Genomic DNA, 20,647 nt, shown 5'->3' with positions numbered 1-20,647 from the left:
GGGAATGCAACGAACTTCTACTTCTAGATAGGTCTAATAGATAGACGGCTAATAGATAGACGGGGGGCCCACTAGTCCTGTATTGCGGTAGTTCAATACATACTGACAACGAGAGAACGAACCCAGTACCTATAGTACAACAAACACCACCATTACTTGCGTCACTAAATTGAAGCATAGAAAGAGGTGGACCGCGCCTTGGATAATTGGTCGGATACAGCCGTAGACCGCAGAACTCGATCGGACACAAAGGGTACGGTACAGAACTCCTCAAGACACAGTAGTCAACTGCTTCACTCCTACGCATTATCCTTTCTTTGAAAGGCAAGATTAGGGAGCCAATTGAGTGAACAGACGAAGTAGCTTGCTTTGTACTACCGACATCTTAATACGATATTCTTTGCTACCTTTTCCAATGACAAGCCAGACTTCAGAACTGATTGGACACCAGAGTCGATATCTTACTTGGGACTACCGAAACTACCAAAGAGCAGCTCTCATTTTTCTAAAGAGGAGGTGGATTTAAGTGATAGTTAAAAAGAGAGACCAACAGAAGCCCTATCTGGGCGAAGCAAGCCAGTTCCAGTGCAAGGAGCAAGCTTACCTGCCTCTGGAGTGGAGTGATCCAGTTCCAGCGCCATCATAATATGACATTCTAGGGTTGGCGCACCAGAGAAGATCCCGTAAAGGGTGGTACATTTTCAACTACTTCACTCGAGAAAATCGAATGCATTTCCGGGTCCCATCCTCACCTGCTTCTCTCTTCTGCATGACTGTTCTGTTCCCTCCTGGCATCTTAGAGAAGTCAAGTATTCTACTTCTGATCTGTCAACTCTGACCCACAACTAGCGCTAGGGAAATGCTATTCTCGAAAGCAAGGGATTGAGTGAGATATGCAGCAAGCAAAGAAAAATGGAACCCAGCAACCCGGAAACTACAGAAGCCTATCTAGCTTATACGATCACAGAAATGAGAGAAGGAGAACGAGAACATCCACGGAAGATAGTGATTCCAGATGGCGAGGGTTCTTTCCCTATCAATCTGCCCTGACCCATCAAGCTATTCAGCAGCAATCCAGCCAGACTACTTTAAAGGGTGCCACTAGACTCTGACAGAAACATAGCCCTATGACAAGGATACCCATCATTCCTATTCAAGGACTGGTCCAATTCTCTTCATTCACCATATTTAAGGGGATGCTTGGGGGCCCATGACATCCTTCCTAAACAGGAGCTATTGATCCAACACCTGAGCCATATTTATTGCGAGGAGCAATCCGGTTGCTAAAAGAGGAAGAGCTTCTAAGTTCGAGTCCTGATCCCGAGATCAATGGGTTTCCACTTATGCCCGGACCGGAAGTAGCATATATGAATTAAAGGGAGATCTAATCAACCGAGCTGGGTGAGGATTCCGAGATTATGTATTGGTCATTGGCTACAGGTGAATCTAATTAGGTTCGCTGATCATCCAATATGACCCGCATCAGGTCGCGCATTAATTAAGTGGTGGGCTATACAAGTGGGAAAGTACGGGCAGTTGCATGTTTCCTTTGTTTCAAAACAATGTGAAAAAGGCGGGTGTGATGAAGTTGGGAGGAGGGGGCAAGGTATATAGAATGTGAACAATGGGTGGAAATCGGAGAATAGTGCCAGAACAGCCGTTGCACAAATATGAGAAATCAAGGGTTGTGGATGGTGGAAAGTATCGAGTTGTTCTAGTTCCTGGCCTTGGTGGTTGGCCCATGCCCGAGGGATACTATGGTGCATCTCTTTCTGCGGGAACTAAACAAGTTGCCAATAATAATAGATATCCCATAATACTTGAGGGAAAATCCGGGACGGGATATTCCTCGATTACAGAGGCAGCAGTTGCGGGCTCAGGTGTGGCTAAATCTACATCAATAGCAGGATCAGGATACGATGCTTACTCGAAATCAATATTCCCCGGTTTCTTACGAGATAAGATATGTATGCCGGTCCAACTAAAGGAAGGGTGGTTTTGAGCTTGGGTTTCAGGCGCCGGGCTTTTCTACTGATGAAGTGCGGTGCGCATCTAAAAGAGTGGAATATCCCGTTCTGCTATCAAAGAAAGAATCGAATCCGCCGCTTTTCTAGCTAGAAAATCCCTTGCCCAACAGGAACAAGATCTCTTGCCGGCACCGGCACGAATCGAACTGCGGATCAGGCGTGTGGAAACGAATCTCTTGGATGCTCTGGGATTGGGGAAGCGAAAGCAGTTATCAAGTCAAGTCAGGAAAGCAGTCGAGCTACTACGGTACAAGAAGAATCTGTATTCGCAATGAGAAATAACATATGGAATCTGCCACCCAAAACAATAGGAATAGGCTTGCTTGTCCGCTCTTAGATCGGTTCATAGCTCAGGCTCTGGTTTCTAGCAGATGTGAATGAATTCATTTCTACTCTACTCCGGGGAATGGCCTGTCATTCGTACATTCGTATTCGTATTGGATTGTTGGAAGGAAGCAGTTGGCATTCTCGTTCGAAGGAAAGGTACTTGTTCGAGGAAAGAAAGCGTATTAGTGCTCTGGGCTAATCGGTCGGGTAGAAGCTCGTAACAAGAGCAAGCATCGGAGAAAGCGTATGTACTCATTCTCGAGTCAGGAAAGCACTTGTTGGCATTGGCGTCGGAAAGTAAAAGCAAGCAAGTAGTTTCGGCATTGGCTACTACTTCTTCCCCATGGGCCAGGTTCTGTTCTCGAAATAGCATAAGTGATCCTGCGAAACCGGCGATGCCAGACCAATCAAGCGTATCATGTCGACTTTCGAATCCGGGACTTGACTATCCTTGAGATAGCAGTTCCCTGGTCAGGAAAGCGGAGTCACTAGAACGATATGAGATACACGCACATCTCGATAAGCCAATCCCAATCCCTTCAACCCAACCTTTACCAAAAGGGGAAACTGTAACAACAATGACCCTGACTCGGATTCCAATAGGGCTTCTGCTTCTTCTGCTTGGCAAGGTCAAGTATATACACAGTCTAAAGCCACAAGAGAAGGTATGATAGGACAAGTGCCGTTCGATGCCTTGTAACCATTTCCATGTTCTGGTCCGGGTTCTAGGTCTAAAAGAAGCATTGGCTGTGTTGATCTGTCTCCAGGTCGTCTATTTGAAAGGGAAAGCCCAGTGTGTTCGTTCCTCTACTATACGGAATCCTTGATATCTTGCCTTGGTTCCGACTCTAAACCGTTCTAAACAGATTCTTTCTGCATACTGATGTTGGCAGTTATGCCTAGGTGATAGATGTATGTTGCTGGATTGGAAAGCTATACGATCCCTTTTATTCAATTATGACCGCTGAGAGGACGGCGCAATAGTATCAATTACCTTTCCACAATTGTTTGAACGGTAGGTTCGGAGGTAATCGTATAGATGATGAGTAAATATCCGAGAGTTGGCCAACAACTTAACTTGCAGGCTTTCAAACCTGCTCATACGGTAATGGCGAGGGGTTTTGCGGATCCCTTTCTCTATGAGTTTCGGTTGATAATGACTTAAGGTGAGCAACGAACCTCCAATCACTTTTTCAGGAATACACAGAGAGAACCATCCGGCTGCACTCAACTGCAAACTAAAGGAACTCCTAACAAGCAGGGGAATTTCTCCTTTGTTACTGGTCGGGACGACCTAAATCCTGTGGTCAGTTCGGACAGGGGCATTACAAACGAGCTATGCTCTATGATTTCGCTTTGTTTACACGGGTGAGTGACCTACACCTTCCAATCTATGGTTTCACCCGCGAGGTAGAACTTTCTCTAAAGCTTCTTCGCTCCGTAATACACTTGCGCCTTCCTTTATAACCATGCACTCCCACTACTTCTTTAGGACATGGCTGACTTTCTTATCACAAGTCGTCTCCCGAAAAGGCAAATATCGAGACTGAGATGCTTCTTGGAGTCTTCATTCTCTAGGGCAGAGCTCACTACCACTCATTATCGGAGGGAGACGTAATAATACTGAGCTATTCTTCGATTTCCTTGCTTGCGAGATCAAAAACTGGGTATCAAACAAAGAAATCTGCTCACGGTACCTCTTACCTCAAAACTTCTATTGGATCTGGGAGAAGAAGAATTCCAATTTGAATGTGCTCATATCCAACTACCCGAAGGGACGATATCAGGAAAATCAAAAGGTGCATGGGCGGTTTCAAGTTGTTTTGGTTGCGCAGCTTTCGATCACTGTGTCAGCCGAGCTCTAACGCTTCTATAAAGTGAGAAATCATGGTACCTTCACGTCTACCTTTCCCAAGGGCTAGTTCAATTCCAGAGAAATGCAAGCAATCGTACTGGACTCCCACCGCCTGCTAGGCTCACTATACCAAGTTAAGTTCCTCCAAAGTATTTTCATCATCGGTATCAGCAGAGTCACAAGATAAGGGATAAAGATAGTAGCCCATAGCTCCTTTATCAATTTCCTTCTGAAACTTAGCAGGGTCTAACAATGTTGGAGAAGTAGTATTGCTGCTGTCAGAAAGAATAATGGTTTCTTGCCCATTGTGACAAATACTCATTGTTCTGGCCTTCCAATCTAAATTGATTGGACTGTGACGATATAGCCAATCATAACCCAGTATAACATCATTGCTTTCCAATTTCAGTAGCTTGAAGGTGTCTTGAAATGTGTGCCCTTTAATAAGTAGTATCTGAAGTGTAAGCTCCAGTAGTTAATTGACCTCCTCCAGCCACTTTGACAGTAAACAAATGTTTCTGACTCTCATATCAGTGAAGCCCACACCACCATAATCTTTAGGGGTGCATAGGTGTTCCCATCTGACCATGTGAAATTTCTTCTTCTTACTCCCAGTAGAAGTGATTTCTTATTGTATCAACTTTTTTCTGTATTTTGACAGGCAAAGTGTAGCAACCCAGAAGGTACATAGGGACATTTGATAAACATGCATTGATCAATATATCTCTTCCTCCATAAGAGAAATGTTTGCATTGCCAAGAGTCCAACTTCTTTTCTACCTTTTAATGAAAAAAAATCATTAGAAGAGATCTTGTCTTTGCTGATTGGTAATCCCAGATATTATATTTTATTGGAAATTTGCCTATCTCACAGTTATATCAGCTACCCTCTGCTCCTCCTCTACACTCAACCCTACTGTGAAAATATCACTCTTCAAGTAATTGACTTTCATGCCAGACATTTCCTCTAAACAGTAGAGAAGGAATTAGAATCCAGCAATAGACTCCATGTCATTATGCAAAAAAAGCAAAGTATCAGAAGCATATTGCAAATGACTAATCCCCCCTGGTATCAGATGTGGTACCAAACCTCTAATCACACCTGCTTCCTTAGCTCTATCCAGAATTGCAGATAGTGCATCACCTACTAGGTGAAAAAGCAAAGGAGAAAGAGGATCTCCTTGCCTCAAACCTCTGAAAGTAGAGAAATATTCTCGCCAATCTCCATTCATATTCACACACACTTTGCCTCCTTCCACTGCTTGTCTAATCCAATCTATCCACCTGTCAGGGAAGTTTTTCCTATGCATTACCTCTGCCAAGAAAGGCCACTGAACTCTATCATAAGCTTTTTCAAAGTCCAACTAAAGCAAAATTCCTTCAGAGTGAGAGGTTTTCAACTCATGCAAAACTTCATGAAGAATTACACATCCATCCAAAATGTACCTCCCAGGAATAAATCCAGTCTGAAGAGAGCTGATTACTTGTCGAGCCAGAGGAGTAAATCTTAGTGTCAGAGCTTTGGTAATAGCTTTAAAAATAACATTTAGAACACATATGGGTCTATACTGTAGGATACTATTAGCATCCTTAATATTTGGCAGTAGAGAAATGACACCATAGTTTAGTCTGGACAAGTTCAACCTGCCATGATACAGCTCCTGAAGCATTTAGATTAGTATATCTCTCAACTGGGGCCAAAAAGCTCTAAAAAGCTAACAGAGAAGCCATCTGGACCTGGAGCAGTATTTGGTTTCATGCTTTTCACCACCTTGTCTATCTCTTCACTCATGAAGTTAATACAAGTGAGGACTGATTTCTGTCATTCATATAATTCAGAAGAGGAAGGCCGGTTGAGTGCTTTCCGCGTAAGACTATTGAGTTTCCAGCTGATTGCCCATATTTTCCAGGATAGGATTTGTCCACTTGATTGAATTCATGTCATTGAAGCAATGAACTTGCTAGCCAGCGTGCCAAAAAGGTTGCTGACTTTGGGTACACAGAGTAGTGGCGAGAAAAGGGCTTGCGCCTCAGCCGTTTCGCTTGATTCGGACCTTGTGGTTGTAGTCACAGGGTACAAAGATAACCCCACAACCATTTGTTGTATTCTTTAAGTCAATCGCTCGTAGTATGTGCTAGAATGAGATGAGATCCAGCTCAAAGGTGAAGACCTCATTCTTTGAACCCTCCCGGGCAGTTCCTGTTCTAGCTTCTCTATCTCTAGCAAGTGATACGAACAACACAACATCTTCTCCGGTCGTAGGTCGGTAGGGCTTGCCCTGGCTAAGAAATGGAATAAAAAATTCCCGGTTTCTTGACTGTTTCTGAGATTATTTACCTTTATTTACATGAAGATGCACGGTCTCTTACACTTTTCCTAGCTTAAGTTGGCGGATTGGTAAACAAACGGCTCTGCAGCTCCGTTCGCTTCGGCACCACTCCCTTGCTTCTTATCGAGGTCGGTGCCAACAAACAAGTCCCATTCGATCAATGGAATCTACATAAGAATGTAATCACTGTTAAGTATTCCACTCACTGATGCCCAGGAAAATGGGCCTCTGAAGAAAGCAAAGACAATATCTGTTGAGGGCGAGCCCCGCTCCCGAAGATACCTGATGATAAGTATGTTATCGAAGCGTTAAAGCGAGAATTCACATCTGTAAAAGATTCCCACATTCCGTGAGATTCGTTGCCTGCCAAAGAAAGGTGAAAATAAGCCATTTTATTAGATTTTGCCTCTGCTGATCCTGCTCATGCTTTTTTTTCTCAATTGGTAAAGTCTCTCAGCCTTGCAAAGTGGAAAAAGAGATGGGCGTCGGATCCATGTTTCGCTAATCCCAAGCTTGAAGAGAAGTGAATGCCCGTGGGGAAACGAAGAAGGCCTAGGGTTATCTATTGAAAACAATGCATGCCCAGATCTATTACGAAAGTTGGAAAAACACAATGGCCAAATGCACTTATTTTCAAAGAAGAATGAGGCAATCGATCATCCGGACGAAAGGGATATGGAAAGTGGGCTTGTTCTTCACTCTATAAGTAAATATAACAGGCATCCATGGTTAACAAGTAGAGACTTCGCCTTTCTCTAAAGAGCCCAGAGGTCCTGCTAAATAAGATGTATTGTGAGCACAAGATGGACCTGAGCTCCTCTCTTAAACCAAGGCATACTCTACTGGCTTTCCCGTGGAAGTTTTAGAAGGCGGTTAGGTTAAAGATAAAGTGGTTGAGCAGTGAGAAGTGCACCGGAAGTGTACTTCGAGCGATGGGAAGCTAGCGTGAAAGGTGCTCCAGCTTGCTTGGTTGGTCAAAACAGGCTTTAAAGACAGCTTTCTCTTTCGCTATCTTACTTGGATAGTTTAGGCTTTCTTTTCCTTCCTCATTCACCAATCTATCATGACCGTCTTCTTTTCCTCCCTGAACTTATTTGAGTTGGTTTCGGTTGGTGAAGTCACCGGTATGGTATGATGGTTTAGTACCGTGCTCCTATAGTCCCATTGCCATCTCTTGGCTTAGAATTTGACACTTGATCATCGGTCTTCTAGGTCAAATGGGTGTCATCCCTTCTCAGCTTCTCACTTGAAGAACTATGAGATCTCTTGGTTCCAAACGTTAGTTATCCTGTTCTCGAACTTTTTTTGCCTGCTTTGTCTCAACGAAAGCTTTTAGCCCATCCAGCTCGAATGAAGCTAGCTCTTCCCCTATAATATGCTTTCCTTCGGGGCAGGTTCTTTAAAAAGAAAAGAAGAAAATGTGAGACCGGTTGACTTCTCCGTCCTCAGCTTGTTGAATTGCATGGTGGAGTTAGGGCTCCCATATAAAACGTATAGTCAGTGGGTTGAGTGCTATCAACCAGATAAGATGCTGATAGTCTCGCAGAAGTACTTAACCTTGAAGATCAAATAGGATTTACCATTTCTAGATCAGACCCGGGGTCAGTTCGAAATACGACTCCCGTAAATAGATCTGGTCGAGGAAAGCATGTTGAATATCCGGTTTCATAAAAATAACTACATTCTCACATTTCTCGATCAGAAAACTAATAAGATAAAAAACGCCATCATTCTTATTTTAGAGAGGTGTCCCCAGAAGAAGATTTCTTCAGTATTAGCTGAATGTCTGACTTATGGTAGGAAGCTGTAGTTAGGGACGCCACTACTTTATTTACAAGATGAAAGAGATCCGTATCAAGAGCTTATTCTTTTGGCTTTAAGCATGGCGTTTTCATTCATTTGTAACTATATAGATATATAGCCCTTGCAACCATGTCCCGGTCTACCCTTTTCCCTGATCTTTGGACCCGTCCACTTAACTTGAGCTTACATCTGGACCCTTGTATGTAGATTTCTGATTTCCTTCGCAATGAACAATCTATTCTCCACTTTTGAATAAAAACACCAACCACAACCGACCCAATAGTAGGAGTAGGCGGCAGTGAAAGTGCCACAGCCAGGGGAAGTGCCAGAGTCTAGAACCGAAGGTGGTTGCCACCTGATAAGATCCAAAGCGCAGCAAAGCCCCACGAAAGCAAACAGTACGGGTGGAGGAGTTACCGTGGGCACCGTGTTGGTTCAATCTCTCTATAGGTAGTGTGAAAAACCCTCAATTCAAGAGTTCCTGTTGACGGTCCCATTCCTTACTCTCTTTTTCAACTAACTTAATTGTAGTCCGCATTTCATTCTGCTGAGGATTTTGCGTATCACAGCTTTCGATCGACCAATACCCAATCCGCTATTAACAAGCAGTTGGATAGAGCTTCACCAGAGGGATTTGGTGTAACAACCCCCTTTACTGCACACTCAATTATAAGGAGATTCTTTCGGGTTAATGCAAAACGAAGTTCTTTTCTCATAAATCAGGTCAAAATCTTGAAATCATGCCAAAAAAACGGGGGGGGGGGGGTTACGCAACTTTTTCCAGTGAGATCATCTATTCCCTTCTCTTTGGCGGATTCAATCATGCCTTGGTAATTGTGGCTTGGCCTAAGCGCTCACCTGAGAGTCCAAGAAAGAAGGCAAAACAGCTATATAGAGCCCCTCCCTCGAGTCGAGCAATGAACAAGTAAGTTAAGTAGAGACAAGGAAGAGGGGAAATGCAGTATCGTTATGTTATAGCAAGATCATCAGATCATGGGTGAAGCAATCGATCATCAAAAAGTTCTTTATCAGCCGGCGGAAAGCGTGGTAATTCATTCATTTCATCGGAAAAGGATCGAACTGGAGTCATCGCATCGTTTCTAGATCTTCGATACCTCTATATTCTGAAGAATAGGTCCTAAAATGGTCAATCGATTGTTTTCTCAACGGGAATCGAGGAAATGGCAAGGGTTTGAGTATAGCGAGTAGAGGAATAGTTTCCTTTATCAAAAGAAGCCTATCGACTTGGAAACAGAAGATGTTGTAACTTAACTGCACCCTTCCTCTTCTGCCGATCTTTACAACGCTATGCACATCTCCTTCTTAGTTTTGAAAAAGAAAAGGGCCTCTTTCCTTTTCCCAATACTTGACCAAGATTTCTATTTAGTTCAGTTCCAGATTAGGAAGCAATAGATGTTCCATTGGCCAAGAAGGAAACCAGTAAGCAGATTGAAGAGATAGATTGAATAACAGGCAGATTCCCCTTGTAACAGGCATATAAATAAGTCCCATTAAATTGATTGATAGACTACGCATCGATGGTGTCGAGTCAATCCTTGTAAGCTAAATACTACACAACCCTCCTTAGAGGGGGAACCTTAGAGGAAGAATACATATTACTTAGAGGACGGATGATGGTACATAGGCAAATCCTCAATCTATAGATGCTTTAGTGCCAGGCAGGCAGAGCCAGAGCCGCGTCGGGCAACGAACAACTCGTTTTTCGGAAGATAGTTGCGTTGCAGGTAAAGCTAGCAGTAGTTGGAGCTAAAGCAAGCTAGCTATAGGTGTTCGGATAGTTGTGTTGATAGAGGGTTTTCTCCTGGGAGACATGTCGATTACACACAAGAACCTAACTCTACTTCTTTTATCCTCCTTACTGCTCCTTATCTCATTTCTCCTTTTATTAGCACAGCACCTTGTACTCCTTTACAGAAGCTGTATCGCTCAGAGCACAAATCGTTGTGCTCCTCACTATTCAAGAGAGTTCTTGCCCTTCTCTGATCGGGGAAGGTCATTTAAAAACACTAGATCAGCCCATTTCAGTTGAAGAAAAAAAGTGATCCACCTAGAATATATGATCGATACCAAAAGATTGGATGTCATTTCTCAACACCAGCTTCTCACCTGGAGGAGGGAAGGGAGATATGAGCATAGCGATAGCGGTATCTTTTCCTCTTTTGATAGAAGCCCACATGCCCACTCTTCTACCCCCCCCCCGTACCACAGGGTATCAGGGGCCTCATGATCTCCACGAACAGAGATCACTACACAGGAAACAGCTATATGAAAAACTTGCTTGCTTCTTCGAATCTCGAAATAACAGAACATATAGAAAGTGTTTTTGTGATTTTTCCATTCTCTTCGGGGAACCTATAGAAAGATTATCAGACGGCTTTCATGATATTATGCTTCCTTGCCCGTGTGGAACATGTGTGAGCATTATGTTTTTCCAACAAGTGATCCGACTGGAAGAAGTGTTATATGAGGACTTCGAGATCAAATAGAGAATCTGTCTCTCCATTCCTCGTGAGCCACTTATTTCTCCGAAATCAGAGATCAGAGTGATTTTCCTCCTTTTTCCCAAATAGTCGACGGTCTTACACCATTGGGATACTTCGGATAAACTGGAGTACATATATGAGAGACCGGTGCTAAAACCTTTTCTCAAGATATCTTCCAGATTCTTAGGGTCCTTGCTCCGGATCTCGCCCCCCGGTGCGAAAGCAGTTGGTTCCGTAGTTTGAGAATTCTACTAATTCCAAGTATTCCATTATTATTATTAAATAAGAGAATATAAAAAGTAAAGAGGAGAAGACATAACCAGAAGAATTGTGAGAAATAAGTTAATTTATCAAGTTGAGGCATTTCGATTTGGATTTCAAATAAGAAAAAAAGGATTTTGTGAAATTTAGGCGTCGTTCGAAAGCATCAAGAGGGAAGAACTCAGATAGAAAGGCAGGCGAAGTTGGCGGCCAACCTAATTCCCCTCCCAGTTGTACCCTTGTGCATCCCCTTCGTAAACGATTTCCACTAGATCTGGAGATTCCCCGGGGCCCCCCGAATCATCATCTTCGGACCCCGAATCATCATCCCACCTTTTACGCTTCCGCGAAGAAGACGGGCCTGCCTCGTTTGCCCCATCATTTGCTTTTGTGCTTTCAGGGGATCCCGTGGAATGAGCCTCCTGCTCTTCCAAAGGCGCATCGGGGTCGGGAGAATCCGGTTCACCGAGCTCGGCGCGGCGAAACCGCTTCGCCAGATTGGTGGCTATTGCGACGAATTCGCTTGCGTCCCCGGCTTCCGTATAATCGGAGAAGATTTGTTGAAGAGTATCTCCTCCCTCACTATTCCACAATACATGATTTTCAGTGAACGATCGCGCAGATTCACCTTCCTCTAAAGGAAGAGGAGTGCCTACTTCGTGAAATATTCTTTCAACCTTGGAAGTCAACTCCGCAATTATGTCTTCGGGATGGGCGGCGTGCGCCATTTCCTGCTGGAGGTCTGGTAGTCCACCAACGGGAGGTTGGTCTATGGGAAAGTCACCCCCGTTAGGAGCATTGGTCATGACGAGAACATTGAGATCCGCGACATTCTCATTCCCAAGATGAAAGGCTATTCCTTGAACTCCGAATAAGACAACAAATGCCATTATTAGTACTGTCAACGCAAGACCAAACGATGGTATAGCAATGAACAAAAGAATGACACTTGGAAATATGGTCCGAATAATTTCGATAGTAGTTCCATGAACAATCCTTTGTGGGATTGGATTAGTTTGCTCGTTGAAATGCCATAAAGCGCGAACCAACATCCGTGATACGAAAACCAAAATAAGAATGAGGAAGAAAAAGATATCGTGATGTAAAATGATCATGGGGACACATTGTTTTGAGGACCACAATTTCCTGCACTGTGCCTGTAGTGATTTCAGAATTCGGCAACTTAGCCTACTAAAAGATCAGTTACAAGAGCACAATGCTTTTTGTGGCTTCCTGCTCGGCAGAGAAGCCACGCTGCCGGGGCGGCCCTGTCACCCGGAGAAGATTTCTTTTCTTTGCTGATTCCTCTCAATGAAATTTGCGAAGAATAGCGGAGAGAAATGGTAACGTAATAAGGGAAAGGGAGCTAGCTGCTTCCATATCGCCCCCAAAAAAGAACCCAAAAGTTCCAGAGGCATCTTCCATTCATTTCGATTTAGGTCTTTCTGCACCATATTTAGATCTTCCCTTTCTACGATCCGGAATTCCCAGCAAATCCTTGACTCCTCGAATACGATGGGATTTCACACCTGGCGAATCTTTCACTCTACCTCCTCTGACTAAGACTATAGAATGTTCCTGCGAATTATGACCTTCGCCTGGAATGTGAGCAAATATATCATGTCGATTGCTCAACCGTACTTTTGCTATCTTACGTAGAGCTGAATTAGGTTTTTTCGGTGTTCTCGTCGAAACACGCAGGCATACTCCTTGCTTCTGGGGACATTGATCTGAAGCTCGAGTACGGTCCGTGCGCCGTTTTTCTTCTCTACCATGACGAATCAATTGATTTTTTGTAGGCATCCCTCTTTCCTATGTCCTTCCCCCCATTGCCCTTTCTAAAGTGGTTACTCCCGATCCGAAGCACCCCTTTTCCATTCATAGAGAGATCCAATCGTCAAAATCAATAAAAAGGCCATCATGGACCAAGATCCAACCAGATCAATCTTGTTAGGAGGTACTGCCCAAGGAAAAGAAAAGGTGACTTCCGGATCAGGGATAATAAATAAAATAGGAACCAGATAAAATCGTATATCGAAACGACTTCTGGCATCACCGGAGGGATCAGAACCACATTCGTAGGCCGACAATTTTTCTGGATAGGTCGAACTATTGGAAGAAAATGGAAAAGGAACACCGAGTGGAATCAAAGAAACTAGCGAACTGATCACTAAATAGATACAAATAGGTGCAAATTCCGACATCACCAAAGCCCACTTCGTTCTCTCGCTCTCCTCGCGGCGCTCCTTGCTCGCGGAGCGGCATACCGAAAAAAAGACGCTCAGATGTGGATTCGAACCACTGAAGGATTTCCAGGGCAATGCCCCTTGCTCTTCCCACTGAAACAAGAAAAAAAGGATTTGCAGTCCAGCAAGAAAACGGATGCGCTAACGCGCAACGGCTTTCGCGCTAGTTGCTCAATCCGTTGCTTGTTTTGCTCTAACCAGCTGAGCTACCAGAACCACTTGCCTAAAGTCTCTTTTCTTCATCTATGAGCATCCTACCTGCAGTGGAGGAGCTTGCTCAAGAACCGAGAGCCGGCCAGGGACTGGACGGCCCTCGTTCGGGAAGGTCTTCTTCGCTATAGACGCCACCAAGAACAAGAAAGGGGCGCTCCGCTCCTAGTCACTAAGCAGCTATTCTGTCCGACGGCGGACTCCATCAATCTGAGGTTCTTTCTCTCACGTAATTTCGCCCGCCCGTTCTACTTCCGTGCCGGAGGAAATGCGATTCGAACCCATGATACAATCTTCTTGTATGTCGATTTAGCAAACCAATGCCTTAAGCCACTCAGCCATACCTCCAAGTTGTTGATCGGAATTGGATGTGCCGGGTTGGTTGCCCGAAGATCCACTGCGTAAGCCGTAGCGCGCGTACTCTTCTTTACTGAGCGAGAAAGACTCTATCCAGATCTATGGATCTCCCCAGCGTCCAAGCGAGACCCCATCCAAACCAAATCCGCCACTCGTTGGGCGAGGCCTTGCTTTCTATGAACACCTCACCACTGAATGAGAAACTTAGCCTCCGACCCGACCAAGAGAGAAGATAGGGTCAAGCCGACGCCGCCCTTCCTCACCTGCCTGAATGGAATGAATATCTCCTTCGTCTAGTCGAGAAGGGAAAAAGCCCGGCAGGGAACAGGACCGTGACTCTTCTAAACCATTACATGACGGAGAAGTCCATTCTCGTCATGATCGATCCACGTCCTACCATAGTGCCCAGAGAACCTGCTTCTAGAAGATTCTATAGTGATCCACTGGAATCGGCCTCGGGTGACGCCTCCCTAGTCGTCGAAAGATTTCATCCCTCGCTCGGTCGTTAAGGTGGGGTGAAAACTGCAATTAATGCTCTATCTCCGTCATAGAATATGGGATACTCACTTTCAATGGCTTCGCATCCCCAGAGCCTCAGACTGGCCTGCCCTTCCAATCGGGGTTATAACGGGTCCGGTATCAGCAACACCAGCCAATCGTGTTGGTACGGTGGGTTCCCCATACCCACTATTCGGAAAAAAAGCTTGCCATAGCAGCTCAAACCTCCGATTGGGAAATGGGAGTTCTAACCGGTCCTAACCCCAATTCCAAACAAATTGATTGGACCGAGGTTCGTGCAGGGAGAGAATAGAAACTAATAACGATGGAGCAAGAAAACGGATGCGCTAACGCGCAACGGCTTTCGCGCTAGTTGCTCAATCCGTTGCTTGTTTGGTTCGAGGTTGAGATCACCCGCCGCCCTACGTCAGTAGTCTTCCTAAGTTCTATGCCCTTTTTTTTGCTCTAAGGTAAGGTCCTTCAAGAACAGCATTGCGGTCGCAACGGGGCTCTGGGTGAATATTGTCCGCCCGTATGAGCCGGGCTGTGAATATTTATAGGTCGGGGTCTTTACTGAAAAACCACAATACTACACTACAACAATTTGAAGAAATCCGCAAGTGACTCTAATTTGAATTCACTAGTCGTGTTGAGTTTTTTTTTATTTCAATATAAAAAATCTGCCAATCCCGATATTCCCACATTTCATTCTGGTCCAGTGTCCATTCCTGAATGAAAGAAATGAGCTTTGCCCCTTCACTCACTTCTGAATGACTCCTTTAGCACTCTCTTTTTTAGATCAAAAAATAGAAACAGTTTACCTTTACCATACCTTCCAAGCAAGAGTGTTTTATTGCAAGATTAAGTTATTACTGAACAAAGAGAAATTCTCATTATAAAGGATGAGAGAAATTCGGAAGCACTTTTTTCTTATTCTAGCAGACGGAATTGAATTGGTCTAATTTAGGACTTTCCAATCGATTTTTATCTTACCTAATTCTATCTACGCCCAGGGGGTAGGTACGTCGCAAGCTCTGGGCAGCTATCTTATTCCAAAGAATACAGCTCCCTAAAAGGTTGCCGATACCATACCTCTATTGAACCCTACTGGATCCAATTGTTTAAGTGTTTAGTCGAGAGGAACCACATTGACACCATGCTTGTGCTAAGCCACAGCTCCATCAAACTAATCTGGATTTCTTCTTGTTTACGAATAATGGGGCATCTGCCTAACCCTATCAAACCTCTCTGCAACTACTTCTCTCTGTTCTCAGCAGCCCGCAGGATTTTTCGAGTCTCAAAGTCCTATTAGAACTCCCGCGCTTGCTCCTTTGGAGCCAAATGGATCCGAATTTCGATAAGATAATACAAGAATCGTATTTGGTTGGGTTCTAACTCTGCTGTTCAGTCTGGCGCGGGTGTGATACCGGTGAAGAAGCGAGTAGTTGACAGTCAGGGAAGTAGATTCCTTTAAGGAGAGAAATTCATTGGTTTAGCCGTTAGACGGAGCTTCTTTACACGCCGGTAGCGGAACAGCCCAGGCAGCTTAACGTGCTCTTGGCACAAAGGTAATAGAATGGGAGTCTGACGACACCCGGTACTCGGGATCTCCTGCTTGAAGAAGCAAGGAATTTCAATTACTCAGCCGTTGAATAAAATAAACTAGATACCCATGTTTCCAATATTTACTTCTCTTTACTTGCAGGACCTGGCCTAAGCATAAAGTAGATTTGCTGCACAAGCTCAAGTGGAGGAGGAAGCAGGGGTGGCGAACAAAATGTTGGTATGGAAGATCTCTTGCTCCCCCCCTGAAGGGTTCTTAGATTACCAAGTATGGGAGGGAGGTAGGTACCATGGTTTCCTTCTTTTATTGAATACCAGTAACGCGAGTAAACATTTAAGTGAGAAGTTAGGTAAGCGTTGCCAATGGCCAAAGCCTTTACTCTTTACTTCTTGACTATAGTAATAGTAAATAATGTCACTAGATTTCGGCATAAATACTAGCCAGGTACCATTTCCCAAACTTGATTTCCTTTTTATGCACCTGTTTATGCACCTGGGTCATTGTTCACGAACTAAGACGGCTTAGCCGCCTTTCTTTGGGCCGTATGAAGGAAGTACTTCAACGAATGGGTAGGTTGCCAACCCAACATTATAGGCGGGAAGTTCTCCTTTCTCCAAGTATGCTCATTAGACCGATAGGTGAGTAGCTAGTATAGTAGTAGCCAATACTAAAAACCGATAGTAGAAGGGTCGGTGGATGGCCCTTGCGAAAGTGGCCACGCCGCATCCCTTCAGTAGCCAATCCTTTTTCTCAACGATGCAGTTCGCTTGGAACATGGCACAAGGTGTGACGTTCCGAGCGGTGGAGGACAACCTGTTTGTTGTTCCAGTTTTCTGCCTTGGCGACTGGCAGAAGCTCATGGAAGAAGGGCCGTGGCTGTTCCGCAACCATGGCGTGTAAAGAAGCCTTACGACGGGATGGCTAACCCACGATCTGTGGTTCTGAACCAGATTCACGTCTGGTCGCAGATTCATAAGATCCCGGAACTGTTCCGCCTGGAAAACCTGGTGCGGGATCTGGCTAATAAGAAGCAACAATAGAGAATCTCGCCTAGCTCGAGGCTGCGCCTCAGTGCCCTCTGTAAGTACTTTCTAGTAAAAAGAACTACCTTTCAAAGCACATACCATTATGGCTAGCTAAAACGAAAGAATGAGAGTACAAGGTATGGGTCTACGCTTCCAGCTTGCTCTAGAAAAACGGAAATGGGATCTCTCTCTGGTGGGAGCCTGGCAGCGGGGAAAACGGCACCTGCAGGGGTCCAGGTCTCCATGATGAACAACCACGACTTTGATCTTAACGAGCTGCCGCCTGAGCATGAGCAGCTCGTTCAGGAGCAGCCACTGTTGAAAATAGCGAGCCTCTAGAGGATGACGCTGATACATCATTTGATTTGTTTCGGGATGCAGAAGAACAGCCTGATGAGTACAATTATGATTATGATGACTATGTTGATGAATCCATGTGGGGAGATGAGGACTGGACAGAACAAGAACATGAGAAAGCGGAAGATTACGTGATCATCTATGCTCACATCTTGTCCACCCCAGTAAGTGAACCTTTTGTATCCTTTTGCTTATATTTTGCTGTTCGTTCTGTAAATGACCTTGAGTTGTTTTTCACATTCTTTCTACAGGTAATTGCAGATATTGACAAAGATGGTGTACATGAAATGGTGATTGCACTTTGACTCAAAAGCACTATTCGATAAGACGCAGTAGAACTGTGCACCCGTTTTTGTTTGAGTTTGAGGCGACCTATACTACACTATAATAGCAAGGAGAGACAGCAGCTGATACCAGATCATACTACAGTATAGCTAGTGCGTGCTAAAACCCTCCTTGTGTACTAGGCTTATGAATAAACTAAACTGTTGAGACGTCTCTAGTGTAGGTGACAGGGAAGCCATGCTCGTTAGAAGAGAAAACAGATGGTTTGAGCAAGCATGGGTTCAAGCTCTAGTGGATGGGTTTGATAGCTGAACGCAAGGATAATTCATCTACGTAGCTAGTTGGTTATGGTGGCGGAGAAGCCCCTCTTTAGCTAGATTGGGCTCCTTTACTACTTTACTTAACCCGGGGTTATGCCTAAAACCGGTATCTTATGCGTGTTCGACTAGTTCCATTTCTGATTCTCCTTCTTCGCTGGGGTCTACATACGAAAGAATGGAACACTCGACAGCTTCGATACTCAAATAACCAGCTCATTATGCTTAGGTTGGGTTAGGAAAAAGAAGCTTTCCAAGGGACTAGTTCTTTCGCGCATCTGTTTCTCCATCCGTTCTCTTCACATAAGAAGCCAGCCGCCTACTCCTACTATTGGGTCGGTTGGTCGGTCAAGTGAACCACGCCCAGCAGGTGGGTATGCCGATAAGATTCCTTTGTTCGACGTACGTCCATATGAAGCGAGCGCTTCAAAACGAGGCTATTATGCTGAAACTAGGGCTCCCTCTGGACGGGTAGAGCGAGAGGGATAGCAAGCACTTGAAAAGGGAAGGAAGGGTCTTAGAACTACTGAAACAGTAGTAGAACTCTTCCAAAATCAAAATAGGAGAGTGAAAAACAAAAAGAAGACCATTGGGCTGGGGAAGACTCCCTCAATCACTCTGCTGGGCGATGCTTCTTACTCTACCTTTCAATTCCTTTGCCTTTCTTCTTCTGATCGATCCAATGGTTCGGACTAGGACGCGTAAACCCCGAAGGGAGATTGGCCCTACCTAAGTATTTTCTTAGATAGAAGTGGTTGGTCAAGTGTGAGTCACGCCGGGGCGGGTAGACCCACTTTTAATAGCAACGCCCAGATCAATGGAAAAAGGAAGTTTCTAGAATTGCAGCTCTGTTCTGTTCAAGAAGTCTTTCTCCAGGGTTCGGTTCAGAAGGCGGGATGGAAGAGAGAGAATGGGCTCATCGTGCGACAAGGTCGATCGATCACTCAAACTGTTCGGTATCTCTACAATTGAGTGAGCTGTGTTGCGAAGGAAAATGATGAAATTGCTTACTTTTCACGGGCGTGAATTCTATCTTCGATTAGATAGTTTCCATGCTTTTGATAAAAAGATGGGTTGGTATCTGAATGAAAGTCGGTAAGCAATCAATCTAGTGTTGTCCTCGGCAGACCAGGAAATGTAATAAACTTTGGAGCCTCATCATTGGAAAGATTGACAACTTAACGGTCTGAAAAACTATTCAAGGAGTGACTTTTAAGCCCCACTGGTTCGCTTTATTTTCAACGGACATTTCCTCCCTCGTCAGCAGCTTCATTACCTGCTAAGTCTGGAAGGGTAGTAAAATCACTCACAACAATCAATCTTTTCTTATGATACTGATACGATGCAAACGGTGACACCCCCGGATAATGTGTCTGTGCATTTGTGTCTGTCTTCCCTTAGATGTGAGGAATCGAATCTCTATTGAAATCTGGAATCACAAGGTATCCTTTCTTTAAAAACACATGAACGGGCGCCCTGAATGAATAAGAAATCGCTGCTATAACAGAGAGTTGCCCCAGATCATACAATGTGGTTCTCTACTTTCGGCTGGCTGGCAGATCAGCGTATTTATACGAAAGAGTAGACAAAGGTTCTGACAGGGGTAACTACTACCAAGAAGCGAACTCAGAGAGATGAAGAGAGAGAAGTTAGCCGCAACCGATCATCGGAGGAAGCAGGCTTACAAGAAACTGATGGGACGATCGGAAGAAGAGAGTGATAACAGGTTTCTAGTTGACAACCTTCCGCATTTCTTATTGGGATAGATTTCATACATTCCGATTTCCTTTACCCTCCCATGAGGAAAAGCTGGTGTGATTAAGGTTATCTAAAGAAAAGCTCATAGTGTTATGCCTTGTAGCTTATTCCACTCTCTATAGTAGTTCCCTTCGATTCAACGCAGTGAAGACAGTTTCAATCGGGTCGATGGACCCTTGGTTGTTTTTGTGATAAGTCGCTATTATCAAATAAATAGTCATTTCTTGCTCGATTCGAGAGGTGATTTCATTCCACAGTGACAATTCATGTTGAACGCGTCCTCCGGCATTTACGATTCTTCCTATAGAGGGCACTACTGGCAAAGAATAACCTTTCCACCCGGCGAGAAAAAGAGACAGAGGTTTGCACTTGGTCCTCTTGGTTAGGATGTAGAGGGGATCTATCAACAATCCCGTCGTCTTCTTCTAGCTTTTTCCTCTGAATTTGATATACTTCAAAAACGAATCACTCTTTTCAGTATGAATGGCTCACTCTCCCATTCTTTCCGGCTAGGGCAGCAGCTAGACCCATATCTTTTGATGGCGAGCATCGATCGAGATCCTTCGGTGAAAGCTAGAACCAACTCTGCGAGGAAAGCGGAAGCAAACAGTTATGATGTGGTTGATAGTGTTTTTAGGGATAACCTAAGTCGGCGTTACCCGACATAGTCAACGGGGTACCTGCATTCTTTAACAATTCCGGACATAGGAACAATGAGCTGTCTCCACGGCTTCTCTTCCAAACCAATATCGCAATGGATCTATCTTCAGCTTATTCTCTCAATCAATGAATGCGGGTCATCGTGGAGAATCAGGGGAAGTGTAGACTATAAGTAGCCAATTTGCAATTCATTTCCTTGGCAATGACGAGTGATGGTATCTCGAAGCCATTCATCTTATCTCTGCAGCAGGAGATTCTTCACCG

At 44.5% G+C, this 20,647-nt stretch overlaps 2 protein-coding genes and 1 pseudogene across 2 annotated transcripts; all 3 read right to left on the bottom strand.

Annotated features, from left to right (window-relative positions):
* Positions 1–10,517: 10,517 nt before the first annotated feature.
* LOC119287975 lies at positions 10,518–11,272 on the bottom strand (annotated as a pseudogene).
* Positions 11,273–12,500: 1,228 nt separating this feature from the next.
* LOC119287973 (ribosomal protein S12, mitochondrial) lies at positions 12,501–12,924 on the bottom strand. The gene has a single exon (XM_037567588.1). It carries the CDS (start codon positions 12,907–12,909, stop codon positions 12,532–12,534), a length of 378 nt encoding a protein of 125 aa, XP_037423485.1. The 5' UTR covers positions 12,910–12,924; the 3' UTR covers positions 12,501–12,531.
* LOC119287974 (NADH-ubiquinone oxidoreductase chain 3-like) lies at positions 12,904–13,813 on the bottom strand. The gene has a single exon (XM_037567589.1). The coding sequence runs from the start codon at positions 13,308–13,310 to the stop codon at positions 12,954–12,956; it is 357 nt and encodes a 118-aa protein (XP_037423486.1). The 5' UTR covers positions 13,311–13,813; the 3' UTR covers positions 12,904–12,953.
* Between the last annotated feature and the right edge of the window lie 6,834 nt (positions 13,814–20,647).

Source organism: Triticum dicoccoides, chromosome 4A, assembly GCF_002162155.2.
Source record: "Triticum dicoccoides isolate Atlit2015 ecotype Zavitan chromosome 4A, WEW_v2.0, whole genome shotgun sequence".
Classification (NCBI taxonomy): Eukaryota; Viridiplantae; Streptophyta; class Magnoliopsida; order Poales; family Poaceae; genus Triticum; species Triticum dicoccoides.
Note: the sequence above shows the minus strand (reverse complement) of the source record. Positions and strands in the feature narration are given on the sequence as shown.